Source organism: Echiichthys vipera, assembly GCF_963691815.1.
Source record: "Echiichthys vipera genome assembly, chromosome: 11".
Lineage (NCBI taxonomy): Eukaryota > Metazoa > Chordata > Actinopteri > Perciformes > Trachinidae > Echiichthys > Echiichthys vipera.
In genome coordinates, this window is record NC_139836.1 from 29,142,938 (window position 1) to 29,159,107 (window position 16,170).

The window sequence follows — 16,170 nt, forward strand, 5'->3', positions numbered from 1 at the left end:
TGGAGCTGAATATATTAGCATGGAGCAGATCCCTGTTTACACTTTGGAGAAACCTGACTAACAACAACTGATTCATCAACTGAATCCAAGGTTTAACCTCCTTCATGGAATCATTTAATGTCCACACAAATCCCTGAGCTCTACAACATAAGAAAACAAACAAGAGAATTTCAACATATTTGTGATATATACAGCCTACAGTTCTGTTAACTTTTTAAAAGGGCTGTTATTGATGTTATTTGTATTGTTATAATCTTCATTTTAAAAATGTTGCCTTCATTTTTTGTAATTTTCTCCTTGCGGTATCGAAAATGGTATCAACTATCGAGTACTTTCTTGGGTATTGGTATCGACTTTGAAATTCTAGTATTGTGACAACCCTAGTACTGTAGGAACAAGCCTGGAGCAAATGCAACAAAGACCCTCGCTTGGCTTTTCATCAGCACCCAAAACCCTGAACTTCATGTAGCAGGGAGTAATATAGCACTGCTTGTGATGTAAAGCAGGCAGACAGTAATGCGTTTATCATGTGCGTATTACTGCAGCTCATGCGTGAATGTTGAAGCTTCTGGTAACAAAAAATACACACAAGATGAAATTAGAGAACAAATTATTTATTGCGTTATTTTTTATTGTTCATAATTCGATAGAATATCAGCTGTGTCTATACCACTGCTGTTCTGGCATGTTTTGTTTTTTCTATAAAAACCAATAGGATTCAAAAATTGAACAGGAATTGTAGAGGCCACAGCTTTGAATGACTTCAGTACATCTGCACCCACAGGACATCACTAGTTTCTCACACTGTTCTGGTTTGATCTGGGTCCATTCTTCTTCAGTCTCTTCCACAGTTCACTAGCTGGAGTGGGTTTCTTACACATTACTTTGTTGACAAGGATTGTCCAGAGATTCTCTATGGGGTTTAGATCTGGACTCTGACACTTCCTCCTCCAAATTTAACTGACTTCTTTACACACTTTGGGTTCCTCCGTTCCCAGTCTAATGCGGAACATAATGTTTCCCATCAGACCCAAATAAACTGAACTTAAGCAATGTCATGTCATGGTTTGGGGGATGTTTTCTGCAGCAGGAGTTGGGCCTCTTGTACAGCTACATGTCAGGGTGAATGCAAATGTTTATGTGAATCTCCTTCAGCAACATGAAATACCTTCACTGCAACTGTCTCCCAATCAGCTGCAATTTTCATGAAGACAATGCCCCTTGTCACACTGCAAAACAGGTCGAGCAGTTCCTTGAAGCTGAGAATATTGAAACAATGAAATGCCTAGTCTCCAGATGTAAACCCCATAAAAAATCTCTGGAGTGAACTGTGGAAGAGACTGAGTCAGAATAGACCCAGATCAAACCAGAGCAGTGTCAGAAACTAGTGATGTCCTGTGGGCACAGATGTGCTGAAGTCATTCAAAGCTTTGGCCTCTACACTTCCTGTTCATTTTTCAATCCTAGAGAAGAAAACATTGTTGAAATCTTCTCTTCTGGCACAGTGGTTACTGTTCTCTAATTATGATCACTGTTTTCTTTTTTCACTAAATAAAGGTTTTTGTTGAAGTGCCTTGGTTATTTAAAAAAAACATGCTAGTACAGCAGTGGTATAGACACAGCTGATATTCTATCAAATTGTGATAAATAAAACATAACAGTATTTCAGAATAAATCAAGTATTTATCATTTGTTCTCTAATTTTGATCTCCGGTGTATAGAGGATGGAATTGTACAGAAACCCTTTTCAGTGTGATTCGGCGAGACAGAACAGGTTGAAAACAATGACTGTGTTTTATTTAGCCCATATGACCCTACATACTGCTGATACTGTCATAATATTTAATCCACCAGTTAGAATATTGTAGTGATTGTACGGAAATATGGGTTAGAAATGAATAAGGCGTGTAACAAACATGTATTTTTCTTTTCACTGATTCAATCCAATCTTTTTCAGTAATTCTAGTTCCAACGTCTGCTTCACGCACGCGCGCGCGCGCACACACACACACACACACACACACACACACACACACACACACACACACACACACACACACACACACACACACACACACACACACATTACAAATATTGGAGGGGAGCCATTTCCATTTCTCACATAGCTTATGTTGTTCATGGCCGTGATCCCGCACCTTTCCATACCAGAATGAGTTCTATAATAGCCTATTTTCTGTAATTTATTGAAATAGCCTATCTAAGATATATTGAAACTTTTTCAGATGGATTGTACTCAGGTTTACTTAAGAGAGAGGGGATATTTCCTGTTTGGGAGCATCAGATGGAGAGATTAATAACTGAGCTCAAACCTTATCTTTTAGTTATTCTAATGGAGAGCAATGTCAAGCGTACTGTATATGATCCGATTTGAAGGATAAATACATACATGGATAAATACAAAACCTCTCCATGTTCCAGTTTGCTGACCTGCCACCTGCACTATATTATAGACATAAATGGATCATATTATTTTAAAACGTCGGTTTGCTAAATGCGGCACAGGGTTTAAATTAGATGCAGGGTCCTGAGCACAGTTTAGTCCCCATAAAGCGCTCATCAACTGCACTGTGAAGACAGCTGTGGATATTTGGACAGATATGGAGAGCTGAACTACCTGTTGCGCAAAAGAAAAAACAACTTTGCAGAGATTTAAGAGGTGAAAAAAGCAGGAGAGCACCTACCGACTACAGTCAGCAGCATGTTATCAAGGAGCAGGGCGACGAAAACAATGAAGAGACTCAGTCTCCGCGACTGCCTCTCCTCTCTGAGCCATTTGAGCAAATTAAACTGCCGAAGCGCATCTAATCTCCCCATGGTGTTTATCCCGAAAAGCGCCGGGCAGTAGAATGGATGACAAGTCCTCCTGGAGAGACACAGCGGCAGTGATGGGTCAGTAACTTTCAAAATCTTACCAGTCTTCCTGGAGCGCTCCAGCAGTGAGCGCTGCAGTGTGTAACGCTTACCTTACCGCACAGGGGCCAACAGCAGTAGCGGCAGCGGCAGCTGGAGCAGAGCAGGGAGGAGGAGAGGCTGTCTTCTACTGACTGGAGCCACTGCTGACGTCACTCAACCTTTCTGTGAAGGTCCCTGTCATACCTACATTCAAACCACAACTACTGGATCAGAGCACAATAATACAGTTGAAAGACACAAAACACGCGTTAAAGGTTGGATAGGTAGAATCTTTATTTAAAGCTACATTTTCAAGAATAATAATGCACCCAAGGGGCATTTTGAGGGCTACAGAATCAAGTACACTACAGTAATCAAAGTATTGCTTTTCCATAATTAAATATATTTAGTCTGAATGGATATTTTAAACAGTTTGACGGGTTTGACAATGACTTTCTGTCACAGACTACAAGAGTGTCTGGAGACCTGCAGAGAGCTGTGAAGGATGCTTGTTTGCTGCATGTCCCTCTCTCTCTCACACCATTTCCTGTTTGTCAAATATAATAAAAAAGACTAGAAAACTGCCCAAAAAATAATCTCTAAAAAAGAAAAGAAAACAACCCTCTGATGACTGGAGTAGAATGATGATTTCTGTCTGCAAAAATGGCAGGTTCCTATAATGTATCTCTGGGGTTTAAATGATGATAACATCTTTAATGAAGCACAGTGAAGTGTGAGTGAAGTTTCATGAAGCTTGTGTGTGTATGCAGGGTCAGAATCACTGGTGGACCTTTCTGTGAAGGTCCCTGTCAGACCTGCATTCAAACCACAACTACTGGATCAGAGCACAATAATACAGTTGAAACCACAGGCAGGGGGACACAAAACACAACACCAAGCGTTAAAGGTTGGATAGGTAGAATCTTTATAAAAAGGTACGTTTTCAAGAATAATAATGCACCCAAGGGGCATTTTGAGGGCTACAGAATGAAGTATTGCTTTTCCATAGTTAAATATATTTAGTCTGAATGAATATTTTAAACATTTTGATGGGTTTGACAATGACTTCCTGTCACAGAGTGTCTGGAGACCTGCAGAGAGCTGTGAAGGATGCTCGTTTGTTTATTTAGATCTCCATTAGCTACTGCATTGGAACATTAGCTACTCTTCCTACATCTGTATTTTAACAATACTTCAATAACAGAAAATACACCAGTACACAGTCATTCCTGTACTCTATTGCCCTCGGGCAACAGAGTACCTTTTAGTCCCTGCCCCCTCCCGCCCCAAATTTCTATTTATTCCTACACATAGTTGTCATGATATGACTGTCAACAATCCAGTGAGGTGCAAGAGTGGGCGAGTATCAAATGGGGAGTGGGGGACAAGTGAGGTGGCTGTATGTTCTGAGTGGAAGCAAAATGGATTGACTTTTTTGCACGTTTAAATAGAGATAGCTTGAACATATAAATAAAAATATGTACATGTGCATGAACCTCTAAATAAACACATTTGATAGAATATTATAGTGTATATATATATATATATATATATATATATATATATATATATATATACCATAGGGGTTTTTGTCTTTGTTGCCTAATGGTAAAGTTGTGCAGTTAAGCTATGACAGCAGTATTGTGCTCAATAAAGGTGTTGTAGTGTGATGTAAAAAAGAAGGTCTTGGTCAATGGGCCTAATCCAACAGTTAGAATCCTGCACATATCCTCTGATAGTGAGGACAGTGAGTTTGAGGGACAGCAAGGAAGAATCAGAACCAAAATCCTGTTTGAGGCAGAAAAATACTAGTGTACTTCCAATGTCTTACACCTGGAATAGTATAATATAAAATAATATAATCTATAGTATATCTAAATTATACAGTATAAAGATAAATTTGAAACAGCAGATTGAAACCAAGTGTAGCAAATGATAATATTCTGTGAATTGTAATACTAAAATCAATTTTAAATGAGCTGCTGTATCAACTGAAGATGAACTATTGACATGAATAAAGAGTGACCTCCTGCCATTATTTAAGCTTTCTCAAATACTGTATTTCACTAAATGAGTGCTCTGAAAGGAAAAATTAGTTTTTTTCTTGATGTTTCACTCCCCTTACAGCACAGCGCTGCTCTGAGGCAGGGGTGGGCAATTCCGGTCCTGGAGGGCCACTTTCCTGCATGTTTTAGGTTTCTCTCTGCTCCAACACTAATGCTTTGCTCATTATTTGCTTATTATCAAGCAGCTGATGCTTGTCACAGTTTGATTATTGTTAGACTCATTTGTTTAGAAACCTAAAACATGCAGGACAGTGGCCCTCCAGGTCTGGAATTGCCCAACCCTGCTTTAAGGGAACACAAACACTTCACACTATCAGAGAGACCACTGATTCTTTTTTTTTTAATGAATAATCCTGATGTGTGCAGTAGAGTGATAATATTCATACTCCTAATAACACTCATATATATAAAACAGCCACTAAGAGACACAGTAACCAACATCTACTCAAAGCCTGCTTAATATATGTGATAGCTTAATGTAATGATTTCACATAATTTAAATCACTTAGAAACTCTTCCTACCACTGAGCGATAATGAGCAGAAAACAAAAACAACCCTCTGGGGCAGCCGGTGGAGGTTAGAGCAGTTGCCTCATGTAAAGAAGATGAAGGTCCTCGAGGCAGTGGCCGCTGGTTCGACTCCAACCTGCGGCCCTTTGCTGCATGTCTCCCCCTCACTCTCTCTCACCCAATTTACTGTCTGTCAAATATAATAAAAAAGGCTAGAAAACTGCCATAAATATAATCTAAAAAAAAGAAAAGAAAACAAGCCCCTGATGACTGGAGCAGAATAATGATTTCTGTCTGCAAAAATGGCAGGTTCCTATAACGTATCTCTGGGGTTTAAATGATGATAACATCTTTAATGAAGCACAGTGAAGTGTGAGTGAAGTTACATGAAGCTTGTGGGTGTATGCAGGGTCAGAATCACTGGTGGACTTAAGTAAACTACCTTGTACAATACTCTGTTACAAGCCCTGCATTCAAAATCCTGCTCAAGTAAAAGTATTAGTATCAAAATATACTTAAAGTACTGGTCATTATGCAGAATCAAATATGATATTTCAGAATTCTAATTAGTGATGCATTCATGTTTTCAACACTTTAATATTGGGAAGGTGGAGTCTAATTTTGATATTTTGATATACTGCTGGGTAGATTAATCTATAATAACACAGTGTCATTTATGAGTTGATTATATTTTGTATGAATAAACTGAATCTGCAAAGTAACTAGAGTTGTCAAATAAAGTGGAGTGCAGTAAAAAGTAATATTTGAAGTATCGAGTGATAGCTTAAAATAGAAATACTCAAGTAAAGTACAAGTACCTCAAAAATGTAGCTCAGCACTTGAATAAATGTACGTAGTTACGTTCCACCGCTGCTCAGACTTTTCTGTTGTTGGAGTGGAACACACTCACTGTTATATCAACCAGATTAAATGGACAGATTACATTGTTTAGGACCATGGATACAGGGATGGATTACCCAACAGGCCTACCCGGCCCTGGCCCAGGGGCCCTAAGCCAGAGCCTCTTTTTCTTTATTATTATTATTAGGCCTGTTAATATATATTTTTTTTCATATTAATATCAAGCTCCTAAAATACCTTGCACGCTATTACAGTACTTTTGATCTGCATATATCATCATTGTAATTTTGATATTTTATATATATATATAAATATATACTGTTTTATATTTCTGTATAATGTATAATACTGTTGTTGATAAATATGTTGTATAGCTGGAGTTTGAAACAAAAACAATTTCCCCCTGGGATTATTGAAGTATTTCTGATTCTGATTCTGATTCTGGTACCTACCAAAAACCAAAAAAAGGAATAGCCTAAATATTACTCATTGAAATGTAACAAGAAATAAATGATCATGGGCCCATTAGTCTAAATAATACTTGTGGGATAACCTAGTCTACAATAATTAATATTCTATTAAAGGTGCCGTCAGTGAACCTGGACAAAGCTCTCTGTCAGAATCACTTTTGGCTCATGCTGCCTCCACGTGCTATTCCACCTGTGAACTGGAAATGACCAGTGCGTTGTGTTCAAGTGCGTTTGTTGTCGTAGTTAAATGAAACATGGCGGACCCACTGATTACTTGGAGAAAACCATTTGAAACTGCCTAATTCATCAGCTCCAGCAAAAACTGGATTTATCCAAACAAAAACGGTGAATAATATGCTGTATTTTTTATAGATCATGAATTGAAGATTCTTTAAAGCTGGAAAAAAGAGAAAGCTATTATTTCTGTTTTAGCTACATAAGTTTGGTCTACACTAATCTGAGGCACATAATCTTCCCCACCAGCTCAAAAACAGGTTTGTTGTAATAAAGTAGACTCTTGTATTGCGCTCCGCCATGGAAAGGTCAAAGGTTATCTCATCTCGGCAACCCGTTTAGCAAAATATTCTATGAGCTCCTAAGTGGAAATTACCACATGAGGGGTATTCATGCGCAATTTTCACGTCGGCTTTGGACGTGAAGACTCCATATAATCACCTGCCTCTGCTGCCAAGTTTTTGGATGCAGAGCCTCCACTGTCTTCTGCAGCAGAGGGTCTTGCGGTTGCCACTACTTCAAGCTGGCTTGTAGGCTTTGAAGGGCTAGAGAGACTGTTGTGTAAAGCCCTTCTCTGTTCTTTGCTTTCCTCATCTTCATTTGTCTTTTTTGAACGGCCTAGCTGCACCTGAAAGCATAACGAAGCATTACAGAGTAGATGCTAGCCTGTATCGCTGCTGCTAAAGTCTCGACTGAAGCAGAAATATATTTTCCCACCAGCACAGTGGATATAAATAAATGAATAAATATAGAAAATGTAGCCTTCATTAATGTTTAACACATATATCGACATATTCTTACTATGTAGGCACTTGTGTCCTCCAATGGTAAGAGGCCCTGATCTGATGTTCCTTATTGATAAATATCTAAACCTTTCCCCTGCATCCCTTTAATAGTTGCACCACAGCTGGGCGGCTGTGGCTCAGTGTAAGAGTGGGTCGTCTCTCCATTTGAGAGATCGGTGGTTCAATCCCCAGCTCCCCCGGTCCACATGTCGAAGTGTCCTTGGGCAAGAGACTGTACCCCAAATTGCTCCCTGTGCTGCACATGAATGTGTAAATGTGGTGTGAATGGTTAGATAAGATCAGATGGTATGTAGATGTCCACTGCCGGCTGTCTGAATGTCTGTGTGAATGGGTGAATGTGACAAGTAGTGTGAAAGCACCTTGAGTAGTCAGAAGACTAGAAAAGGCGCTATATAAGTACAAGTCCATTTAAACACATTTGTATACTTTTGTTTGTTTTGTTTTATGCATTATTTTTTATAGTTTATGCCGAGCATAGTACTGGAGTTTATCTTGCACAGCAGAATTGTCATGAGAGTATTTCACAGTAGTGTTGATGTATTTACATATGTGACTAATGAACATGACCAACCCTGCTCCTGGAGGGCCACTGTCCTGCATGTTTTAGGTTTCTCCCTGCCCTAACACACCTGAGTCTAACAAGTTTCAAACCCTTGACGAGCTTCAGCTGCTTGATAACGTCAGCGCATTAGAATCAGTTGTGTTAGCTCCCCAGGGGCAGGGTTGGACAGCCCAGCTTCACATATTTCATTGTTTCTGAGGTTTGATACCATCCAAATGGTGACATCTGCTGGCCATCCTTTGGTACTTGTAAGGGATCATTTAATCATCTCATTGTGTTTTATTTATTTTTCAGTGTCTCAACTCTTCTGGAAACAGGGTTGTATAATAAAGAACTGTCTCAAATCCAAGACAATGATGATGAAAGAGTGAGTCAGGATATAAGTGGTGGTATATAGGTACATGTGGGAGATCAGTGTCATGAAGGTTAAGTTCAGTTCTGGTTCAAACTGTTATTTCTATGCATTATCTTAACACCCATCTTTTTGAAATATTATCTCTGCACATTGCATATTCATTTTATATTTATTTATATTCACCTTTGCACATTCCTGCTTTGCTCTCTCATTCTCACTTACATTGTGCATATTTTTAAATACTTTTTTATTTAAATATGTTTACGTACATTTTCTATGCTTTATTTATTTCCCATGTCTATGCACCAATACACCAAAACAAATTCCTTGTATGTGAAAACCTACTGGATTATATATGGCAACTACCAGATGTATTGCATGCTGATTGTTTCTGGGGTGATAGGGATTCCAGGAAGCTTTTATTTAACCTGTCAAGTCAAGTCAATTCCATTTATATAGCCCAATATCACACATCACAAAACGACATCATCTGTCCTTTAAAAACTCAGGAAAAAGGGAAAAATGGAAGAAACCTTAGGAAGAGCAACAGAGGAGGGAGAGATTACCAATACAATCACAGTAAAGACAATCCAAATCACAAACATTATTCAGAGAATGGAAACATATATGAGGAAAATAGATCCCACAAGGATAATGCAGCTAGAGCCTGAGCCATACTACCTCCTCTCCATCATGTAACCTGGAACGAGAACAAGCTACAAACATACAAGAAGAAGGTCAGACCGGTAGGAAAGGGTGTGCCCATTTATAATATTCCAAGTCATCAAAAGCACTTTAAAGGCTGAGCACCTGAAAGTCTTCAGTAACCAGGTAGTAATGTTCTGGAGACAGGCAGGGTGCTACAGGCTGCACTCAGAGACGATAGTTGTCTGTTGGGGTCGTAAGCAATAATTCACAGGGGACCCCTCTAAACAGCGTTTATCAACTGTCACGCCGCTGTGAGGTTTGTCCTGTCTTCGGGCTTTTGTCTTGTGAATTTCCTGTTTTATTTTGAAAGATAACTCTCCTCTCGTTCCAGGTCACTTGTCCTTCCTCTTGTGTCACCGGTCTGACGTCATTCCCGTCATTTCCACCTGTGGTTCTCCTTCCCTATGTGTATAAAGTCTGTGTCTTCCCCCTTGTTCCGTTCCAGATTATTTCGTATTATTATTTCGTTCAGGTTGCCACAATGCAGTCTCTCATCCACTGCCATATTATAAATGATGTCATCGGACCTTGTTGCATTCTTCCTTTGAGAAGCACGCAACAGTCTACTTAGTCAGATTGACTGATAACACCTGTGTGGGTGTCCAACCTTCCATCCATCCATCCATCCATCCATCTATCCATCCATCCATCTTCAACCGCTTGTCCCTTTCGGGGTCGTGGGGGGGGGGGGGGGGTCCCAGCTGACATCGGGCGTGAGGCGGGGTCCACCCTGGACAGGACGGCAGTCTATCCCAGGGCACACAGAGACGAACAGAGACAGACAGCCATTCATACCTACGGGCAATTTAGAGTCATCAATGAACCTAACACCTGCACGTCTTTGGACTGTGGGAGGAAGAACCAGGAGAAAACCCACGCAGACACGGGGAGAACATGCAAACTCCACTCAGAAGGGCCCCAGCCGGGATTCAAACCAGGAACCCTATTACTGTGAGGCGACACATTGAATAGCTTGCCAGGGTTGTAACTGCTATATACAGTAGAAATAGTCTGGTACTAACTCTGTCTCCCTCTCTTACTTCCACAAATTTTTACAGCAGCACCATCTTGTGCTCCAGTAATGCTACTGCCACTCATACATCTCTCATATGTCATACATTCTCACATTATGTTATGTAGCAACTGATTATTTTGAGTTAAAAAAACAACTTAATAAAATGTGTGATTCTAAACAAATGGGTGCGTTTATTTACATAAACAATCATTCCTTTCAAAGGAGTGCGAACTGCTTTTAATTGAGGATAACACAACAATAGTGACTACTGGAATCATTGGGTTAATATTGAGATGAAGTAAACAAGTAGATTTACTAAAGTGCTGTGTCAGGAACAATTGTACCGCTGCTTTATTCAAGAGTACTTATATACTGTTTATTTTGTGTCTTTTTTGTAAGCCCATACAGTGTGTCACTGTTGCTGTAGTCTTTAAATCTGAAACATTATTGCACCACTTATACACGGTAAAGGTTTTATGCAGGACCTTTACCTTAAAACAGTGTATTTTTCCTACTGTATCATATAATTTCCAGGATTTCTGACATTTTAAGCTAGTGTCAGCGTGGCAACATGTTCATCAGGTATAATGAATACTATAGTCATTATCTTATGCTGTCCCTATTCCATACTATATACTGTATACAGTATATATTATTTACTAATCTTGATAATATTTTTTCTAGTTTTAGCACTTAAAACATAGGTTGTATAAAAAAAGGCGTAGCTTCTCCATCGAGGTCCATGCTCTCAACTTGATCCAATCGTCCTCTCCTACGGGAGTCTCCATCTTGTCAGACTCTGACTCCTCACCCCATCTCCTCTTACCAAAAAAGGGCATGTATGTGACGTTGGGGGGAGGGAGATAGAGAGGCCCCGCCCCTAATTATTCATAAACTTTAACCTCCAATAAAATAAAAACTAGCTGTAAACTAACTGTTTAACATGGGGTTCAATGAGTACTGCAGTGTTGGGCACTTCCTTTTTTGGATCAACCAGGAAGTCGCTGTGATTGGGGCTTGGATATTTTTTTAACACCAATACAAAGTTAGTAAGACAAACATAATGTGATTGACATGTGCCTGTTGTTTGTGTTCTAACATGTAGGGGGTGGTTTCATGCGTTAAGCTGCATTAGCAGAGGAAAAACATCACACTTAAAGGGAACATGCCTAATGCAAAAGGCAGTGGATGAAATACACAAGGCAATGATGAAATTGTATTAGTAGCAGTGGTAGTAGATGCCTGCATACTCTCCTGAAAGTTTTATTGTTTCACAGATGAGCACTGAAACAACAGATGAGATGAAGATATAAAGCTAAGAGAGGATGCACAGGATGCAATGGGAGCAGAGGATGCCACATCATTCAATAATCCATTATGTAGGCCATTCCATTTTCTACATTATTCCACCATCTTTATTATTTATTTATTATTACAATTTGCTGTTGTAAGTGGTTAACTCATATGTTGAGGTTATCTCTGATGGCTACACTTATGTTCATTCAAACAAGGATGCTATCAACACCAGTTATTTTGCTGCTTGGACCCAAAGACAAGACAATGATGTACACATGATATATCACAACAATAAAACAATCATGTCCACAATGCAAAATACAGTACAAAAGCCCTACATGATATATCACATTAATGTTATACAATTTTAATGTTACATTTTTTGTTATCATGTCATATAATATTAAAAGGATAATAATACATTTTATTTGTATAGCGCTTTTCAGGATACTCAAAGTCACTTTACATAGTGAAATAAAAGAAAGTGAGAATCATTAAGTGTTCACGAGGGCCCCCTGCTGTGGTAAGCTGAAAATGTCTTGACCAGCATTCGGTTGCACCTTGCTAACAAAGCTAACATTAGCTAGTGCTCCCATGTCGCTCACCAGCAATAGTCAACTCGCGTCAACTGGTTCCCTCTTTAGTGTTTATTTTAGTGTACCGCCATTTAAAAGACAGACATTAACAGCCTGATGGTGCTAAGCGTTCCCTCCCTCCCTAGCCCCCTGGCTCCTCCCAAGCCTCACCCTCCTGATTTGGACAGAAGGGTGAGTAGAATAGTAGAATATTTCAAAAAAACAAGATGGCCACGGCCAAAATGCAATCCATGGATGTATTGAGAGGACTAAATACTGTACATCGTTACAGCTACTTTTGGTTTAGCGCTCCTGCTAACTTGAATGGTGATTGTTCAAGACTATGGAAAATGTTTTTGGACCGAATTAAGCCAATTCTGATAGTGAGTCACACTGATATTGAGACATTCAAAAAAATTAATACACTGATTTGCAGACGTCTCTTTCACCATGTCAGGTAATGGGAAAAAAACATTTTTGGACCCCATGGCATGATGTGACCAACAGAAGTTGCAACTTCACCATTTGACCACTATGTCAAACTGATGTACTCCCTAGGGGCCTGATGCACTTTTTTCTTTTTTTCCAAGCTTTATTGAACAATCATTCAAATATACTTTATTTCAGACATGTACTCAACCAGGCTTTTCTCATGCGTTTTTCGCACATATAGCAACAAAACGTAATTTGTGCATTTCAACATATTTATTTTGTGTGTATTCCCTGTTTTGTAACTGAGGAAAGCAATGCACTGTAATTTGTGTTTATTCCAAGTAAGGAGACAGGTTGGGGTTGTGCATGGCACCCAAAACACAAGAACAAACTAAACCAAACCACAACCTTTTTTTCTAATCCTAACCAAGTCGTTTTCATGCTTATCCCTAACCGTCACTTTTTGTAGGCTAAAACCAGTCACCTAATGGTAGTTTTGGTGCCTAAACATAACACACCAAAAGTAACCACAACGGTTGGTGTACTGCCCCTCCCAGTACGTCAAAACCTGAGTCAAAGCTTTTTCTCCTTCATCACCGTGGCATTCTTTGAAGCCTTCCACATTTTCTGCCTGAAGGTGCGCATAGTGAACTGTATTATCACAGGACGTGAACTCCTATCTGCCCTGGGTCGCCCGATCAATTTGACAGTAGATTCAGGGTGGTTGAACAGCTTTAGGTTCTAACGTTTACTGTAGTGCTCTGCTTCTTCAATCTTCACATCTTGTTCAGAAATCCGCCGACTCACCGCATGCACTTCTCAGTAGTTGTCTTCATCTGGTGATCTGTTGCTTTGATATTTTCTTTAATCGCAATGATGTCGATTTAGTTTTTATTTATCTCCAGTTCAAGGGAAGTAAATCTGCACGAAAACTCTTGTATGGCTTTTAATACATCCACATTGGCCGCATTCTCCTTGTGGTTGCTTGAACAGGTTTTTTGGGATTGAGACTGGACACAGCCCTTTCAGGTAAAGGTGAGCATAAAGGGAGTATGTTTTCCTCTTTGAAATCCATCAGAATCTTTCCCCTCCTGTCCTTGTCTTGTTTGGGCATGTTTGCCATTGATTCGGCGTCTGGTGGGTAAGAGCCAGCTAGTAGCACGCTAGGTAGCATTAGCCAAACTGGTTAGCGGTGATCAAAGTTTGTATATCTTCAGAAAATGACACTGTTTTTTACACTAGTGACTTTACTGTGTCTTTCTCACAGATGCAGGTTCTTACGACATCTAATAAATTTCTCCATCAGTTAATGCAGTTGTAACTAAAAATGTATAGAGTTCAGAGCAGAACATGCACACTGGCCACCAGATAAAACCGTTTTAATGAAGAGAAAGTGACATTGTACAGCATATGTTTAGGGTATTAAGAAATGCAACATCATTTCAACCAAGCTATATTTTTGCATGACAAATAGTATAGTAAACAACACATCTCTAGCAGTCAAACTCCATTCACTTGTAATGTAAAATGCAAAAACACCACTAATAATGCAGGAACACACGTAAAATAGACTCCATAAGGCACCGGTCAGACATACCGCAGTTGGTTCACTCAAGGTGCATGGTTTAGCAGCATGGGGTGGTTTTTTGCTACTTTCTGGATGCTACTGAAACTTAATCTCAGCTTTTGCTTATTTTATCTTTCATGTGTGCTATAACAAGTTATTCTACATTAAGACTACGCTGACTAGAGATGTTCCAATACCATTTTTCTCCTCCCCATACTGATTCTGATTCTTGAACGCCAATACTGAGTACCTATCTGATACTAGTAACCCTGTATCGGTGTGATATGACTGCTATCATTGTTATACGGCCTAGGTCACACTTAACAGTGTCCTAAAAGCAAGAATTCTGAATGAACATCAGCAACAAAATCAGTTTTATTTTTATTGGAATGTCTTCACTGGCTGCAAGCTATGGAGCGCACGCAATAGAGTGTGAAGGAGTGTAACGTGGCACTTTGAGTTGAACATTTTTCAGACTCACTACTTCTATTCAATCCTGCTGCTCACATTGATAGAGCCGTAGTGGATAATAAATGGCTCATTTAGGAAGTTGAAAGGAGAAGTTATCTATACGACACCTCCTTAAGTAATTTTACTACAAAAACCTAAATATGGTGTTGAGGCTAAAAAGAGCCAGATAAGGTAAAACCTGAGGAGACTCTGAGGTAATGAGTGTGTCTGACTAGTGCACCGCAGGGTTACTTGTGTGTGCGTGTAGGCCTCTGTTTGTGGCAAAGTTGAATGTTGGGGGGACAGTATGTGAAGTCACGGCGCTGACTGGAGCTAAAGTGGCAAGTTTTGAAACGTTGTTTTAAAATAAAACATGAGTTGACAAACTAGAAATTATGGTATTTACTACTGGTATTTATTGCAAACCTATTGTAGTGGATTGCATTATTATAAGTGTTACCATTTTTTTAAAAGGTTTTTTTCAAGGAAATATCACTGTCAGTCATACAGTGTGGAAAATGCAATATTAACCATGTTGAGCATATGGGCTGCCATTTTCATTTGACTTCATGTTATTAAGTGAAGTTTAAACAAATGAAATAGAAATTAAATTGATTTTATTTTCCTTTGAAGTGGGTAAAGCCCAGTTCAGACCAAAGATTTGCGACGAGACTAAACCGTTTTAGAACGTTGCAGCGGTGTGAACTGGCCCGTCTCGTCTCAACTCAAACCTAATGATGTTGTTGCATGCAACAAGGCATGTGAAGTCGCCAGCAGCTGGTTTTAAAACATAAGACACCTGTTTCAACAACCAAGTAAGTCAAAGTCCGCTGGTCAAGTCACTCACAAACTGTCAGCTGGTTGAAATGGCAGCTATGGACAGAGGCTCAACGAGCGCGTGGGAGAGAAAGAAAAAGAGACAGAGAGAGGGTCGAGCGACCTATACATTTAATAGCTGGTGGTTTCGCCACTACTAAGCCCCCAATTCACATGCAGTTGAGACGTGTAAAAATTAAATAAAAACAGAATACAATGATTTGCAAATCCTTTACAACCTATATTCAAATGAATACACTACAAAGACAAGATTTTTAATGTTCAAACTGATAAACTTATGTTATTTTGGAAAAAAATCACTCATTTTGAATTTGGTACCTGCAACACATTTAAAAAAAGCTGGGATAGGAGCATGTTTACCACTGTGTTAACCTTTCACCTTTTAAGAACTCTCAATAAGCGTTTGGGAACTGAGGACACTAATTGTTGAGGCTTTGTAGGTGGTATTCTTTCCCATTCTTGCTTGATGTACGACCTCAGTTGTTCAACAATCCGGGGTCTTTGTTGTCTTAT

The 16,170-nt window shown here is 39.3% G+C and overlaps 1 protein-coding gene across 1 annotated transcript in view; it reads right to left on the reverse strand.

The window, feature by feature from the left end:
• Positions 1-2,835, reverse strand: part of slc18a2 (solute carrier family 18 member 2) — a gene marked incomplete at both ends in the record, with an annotated part of 46,514 nt that extends 43,679 nt beyond the window's left edge. Inside the window, one exon of the mRNA XM_083923318.1 lies at positions 2,703-2,835. Coding sequence (XP_083779444.1) covers positions 2,703-2,835 — 133 coding nt within the window. The remainder of the gene's footprint in view (positions 1-2,702) is intronic.
• Between the last annotated feature and the right edge of the window lie 13,335 nt (positions 2,836-16,170).